Source organism: Sardina pilchardus, chromosome 12, assembly GCF_963854185.1.
Source record: "Sardina pilchardus chromosome 12, fSarPil1.1, whole genome shotgun sequence".
In the NCBI taxonomy this organism is placed as follows: Eukaryota; Metazoa; Chordata; class Actinopteri; order Clupeiformes; family Clupeidae; genus Sardina; species Sardina pilchardus.
The window spans coordinates 15383979-15388633 of record NC_085005.1 but is presented as its reverse complement, the minus strand read 5'-3'; the positions used below and the strand labels follow the sequence as shown (position 1 = coordinate 15388633).

Below are 4655 nucleotides of genomic sequence, written 5' to 3'. Positions count from 1 at the left end.
TTTCTTCAATGATTTAATAACACAAATATTTAACAGAAAATTATATTAAAACAAATGAACAATTCCGACATACACGTAGATAGATGCATTATACTTTCTCTGTTGACAATGACACAGAAATTTTCAAATGCCACAAATTGCAGCCTATTTGGAGTAAATGTTTGGAGACCACTCTTCAAACAGAGGGCAGGAAAGAAGTGAATGAGACGTTCTGCTGATGTTCCTCATTCTCCACTCACTGGCTTGCTTTTTCTTGCTCTTCTGTTGGTACTTCATCCCACATGGGTTTCTGGATATGCTCTGGAATCCTCTCTATGGCAGTCTATCAAGGGCCACAGACAGATAGTGTAAGTTGTAGAATAACTAACGAGTTCTAAGGAACTGCTTTGCTGTACACAGTCAAAGGAAAACTTCAAAAACATTATAGTTGTAAGTAAACACAGTCCACATGAGCAATTAGCCAATAAACTGTGCCAACTAAACAATTACACAAACTAAACACTCACCAATTGAATTAACACAATTAAATTTGACTGCATATTTCCAGAGTACTTATTTTCTTTGTAAAATGAAGTGTATCAATGTTTAAGTGATATAAAAACTGAACTGCCATTGAAATCTACATATTCACACTGTGTAAGGCCTACATTTTGGTTTTAAACAACATGTAGTATAAGCATCACTTCCCATGAACATAACCTCCCAGAAACAAGGTTATATGAGACTCACCTTTGTCACCTCCATGGCTACACCTTCAGGGAGATTCCTCTGAATGTATTCCAAGTATACTTGCGCTGTGGATCCCGTTACCCTCGACAGCTATCAATAAGAGAAAACTGGCCTCAGAAGATTCATTCATATGAATACAGTTTACATGTTAAAAACTGCATTGACCCACTCCCCACCCACATACATACACACACACACACACACACCTATGTCCCTATATATTATCCACTCACCTCAATGCATCTGTAATGAGTTCTCATCTCATACTGAACCCTATGGTTTTTGAAGATGTGCACCGACTTCAGCAATGTTAACCTCTCAATGTGTTTTGGTGGCTCATATCTACAAAAGAACCAAAAAAAGAAAAAGAAGCAGAACAAAATTAAAAACCTCAATTTGATACTGTACTTTGATGATAGCATAACGTAATACTAATAAGCACTGTTGTTACCACCACAAATCCTACTCACATTAATAATCACATTGATTAATGGTGCTTTAACTGCAATTTAACGGGTACCAGAAAATGGCACGTTGTGACTTTCTACTCACACTTTGCTGAGACCAATGCCCAGTTCTTTGGCAGCCATGGTGGCAAAGAATTCATAACTGTCCAGAACAGCCTTGTCATGACTCTTCACCAGCACTTCAACCTTCTGATAGAGGGTATCTGGTTCATCTGTGACCGTGATCTTACAAAGAATAAATCATAAAAAAACAACAACAATGAATATGGGTTACATAATCCTGAGGTATGCTGAATATTATGGCTGACATTTAGCATCACTGACAGCAGTGTAGTCAATGGAACTTACAGCAGGGGCACTTCTGAGGACACAAGCAGTGTGGAAAGTTGCTGGTAACGGCAAACGGCATGATTGGCTGAAGAGAGAATGATATCAATACACTCTAAACATTAACGGTTGGTAAACATTTAACGCCTGCCGTACATTGCAATATTGTCTAAACAAAGTCACGGAACAGCAACATAGCTGTAGGGATATGTCATATCGCAAAACGTCTATGCAGCTAGGCCTACGTAATATTTAGCCTAGTTGACTGCCGAGGTCATTAATTATTATGCTGCCGAGACGGCAAAAGTCAAAGTTACAAAGACAACCCTTTGAGCAATCCTTGCAAAAGCAATCCCTAGATACTGCACATACAAACCTGAGAATAGCCGGTCTGTCATACAGTCCACAAATGTCCACTTGATGTAATGCCTACGAGAGGTAGGGATGTTAGTGTTCACTGTTTAGCCAGTCTAACATTAATCATAACATGACACAGAAATATCGCCTCAAACAAAACTATGTAAAAACAACATTGGAATACATAAAATAACACTATATTCATTGTTCTAGCGTGTATTTTACCCGTGATGTCCTAAAGATTGTCCTCGCAATTGCCCCAGCATTTCTCCCGAGCATTATTATGGGAGCCGCCATGATTGCTATCCCAGGGTTCCACTCTCTCTATCGTCTGACAAGATCCTTTGTGGATTCATGAGTCGCCCTACGCGCCACCGCCGCCTACCGGAGAGATAGACTCAAAGTCGTCAAAGCAAAGCACATCCACTTTTAAAAAGATTGGTTGACAAAATGAGAAATCTTCATTAGTTGACAAAATGACTCATCTTCATTAGTTGACAAAATGACCAATCTTCATTAGTTAAAATGACCAATCTTCATTAGTTGACAAAATGACCAATCTTCATTAGTAAAAATGGCCAATCTTCATTAGTTAAAATGACCAATCTTCATTAGTTGACATGACCAATCTTCATTAGTTGAAATGACCAATCTTCATTAGTTGACAAAATAACCAATCTTTATTAGTCAAAATGACCAATCTTCATTAGTTAAAATGACCAATCTTCATTAGTTGACAAAATTACCAATCTAAATATAGCTGCAAGCAGCAATGAGGGGCCAAGCAGGGAGGTTTGAAGATTTTTGCAGCGTTGGATTTGTCAGCAAATTTAGCGCATTGTCCTCAGGATGTGCTCTCAAGTCCACGTACCAAGTTTGGTGTCGATACGAGAAAGTTTTGCTAATTATAGCGCCCCTAGTGTTCAAACGTCACCAAATTTAGTTTAGGTCCTCAGGATGTGCTCACAAATCCACGTACCAAGTTTGGTGTCGATCCGAGAAAGTTTTGCTAATTATAGCGCCCCTAGTGTTCAAACGTCACCAAATTTAGCGCAGGTTCTCAGAATGTGCTCACAAGTCCACGTACCAAGTTTGGTGGTGATCCGAGAAAGTTTTGCTAATTATAGCGCCCCTAGTGTTCAAACGTCAAACGTGGGCGTGCGCAAGTGGAACCCCCGCCCCCCACGATCACCATAGAGGAGATTGTATGTGCTTTTGTCTGGGTTTGGGACAGAGAGAGAGTGGATGTTAAGAAAATAGCCAAAATTAATTTCTATTTTTTTTTTTTTTTTGTGTGTGTCCTTGGGATGTGTTCCCAAGTCTTGATACGTGCTCAGTGTATTAAGGCAAGAGTCAAGGCCCCACCCACCAATTAACAAGACTTTTCCATGAACGCTGTAGCGCCACCAACAGACCAAAGTCAAAACTTTCAAAAGGCTACTCCGGTCACAAATTTCATCCGATTCTCACCAAAATTTGCACACATCATCTTCAGACCATGCCTTCTTATTGCATTGCTTTTTGGAAGAATTGACAAAATTATTTGCCCGTAACAGCCAATCAACTTAGGCGGCGAAGCCGCCACACAGACATTAAACTTATATCTCTATGGAAGCCATAGAACCATACTGTAAAAAGTTCTGAAATTTAACACACATATTCCGCTATGGCCAATGGCCACTTTCCCCAATTTACAGACTCCAGACGCCAAAACTGTAGCGCCACCAACAGGTCAAAATTCCTCAATTTTTCAACAACATTAATGTAAATATCTCTGCTATGCTTGAACCTATCAAGCTGAAACCTCCTGAGTGTATTAAGGCAAAAGGTATGGCCCCACCCACCAATTCACAAGACTTTTCCATTAACGCTGTAGCGCCACCAACAGACCAAGATCAAAACTTTCAAAAGGTTTCACAGGTCACAAATTTCCTCCATTTCTCACCAAAATTTGCACACACCATCTTCAGACCATGCCTTCTTATTGCATTGCTTTCTGGAAGAATTGACAAAATAATTTGCGCGTAACAGCCAATCAAAATTGGCGGCGAAGGCGCCACACAGACATTAAACCCATATCTCTATGGAAGCCTTAGAACCATACAGTAAAAAGTTCTGAAATTTAACACACATATTTCTCTATGGCCAATGACCACTTTCCCCAATTTACAGACTCCAGACCCCAAAACTCTAGCGCCACCAACAGGTCAAAATTCATCAATTTTTCAACAACATTAATGCAAATATCTCTGCTATGCTTGAACCTATCAAGCTCAAACTTGCTCAGTGTATTAAGACAAAAGTCAAGGCCCCACCCACCAATTAACAAGACTTTTCCATGATTGCTGTAGCGCCACCAACAGACCAAGGTCAAAACTTCCAAAAAGTTTCACAGGTCTTAAATTTCATCCGATTCTCACCAAAATTTGCACAAACCATCTTCAGACAATGCCTTCTTACTGCATTGCTTTGTGGAACAATTGACGGAAGTGCTCGCCTCTAACAGCCAATCCAAATTGGCGGCGAAGCCGCCACACAGGAAGTGAACCTACATCTCAGCAAGGCTTTCACGTCATGGAGGTATTATAAGAACTGGAGAGAGGGACTAAGTCCCGCCCCCATTCATTTCAATGGCCGATGCTAGGCTAGCTACTTCAGCCAAAAAAGTTTGAAATTGGCCGCAGCCATCTTTGAGAAAATGGCGTTCCATGGGTGTCCATTTCCGTCACCAGCTAGAATGAGCCAATTAGGTTTCACGTTACAACGAGACAACAT

General features: G+C 40.3%; 1 protein-coding gene across 1 annotated transcript; it reads right to left on the bottom strand.

Moving 5' to 3' along the window:
- On the bottom strand, positions 1–2235 carry mrps10 (mitochondrial ribosomal protein S10). The gene is made up of 7 exons (XM_062550704.1): positions 2106–2235; positions 1900–1952; positions 1545–1611; positions 1282–1421; positions 963–1071; positions 730–819; positions 1–322 (listed from the first exon to the last, which is right to left on the bottom strand). The coding sequence occupies exons 1-7, from the start codon at positions 2175–2177 to the stop codon at positions 236–238; spliced, it is 618 nt and encodes a 205-aa protein (XP_062406688.1). The 5' UTR covers positions 2178–2235; the 3' UTR covers positions 1–235.
- Positions 2236–4655: the final 2420 nt, after the last annotated feature.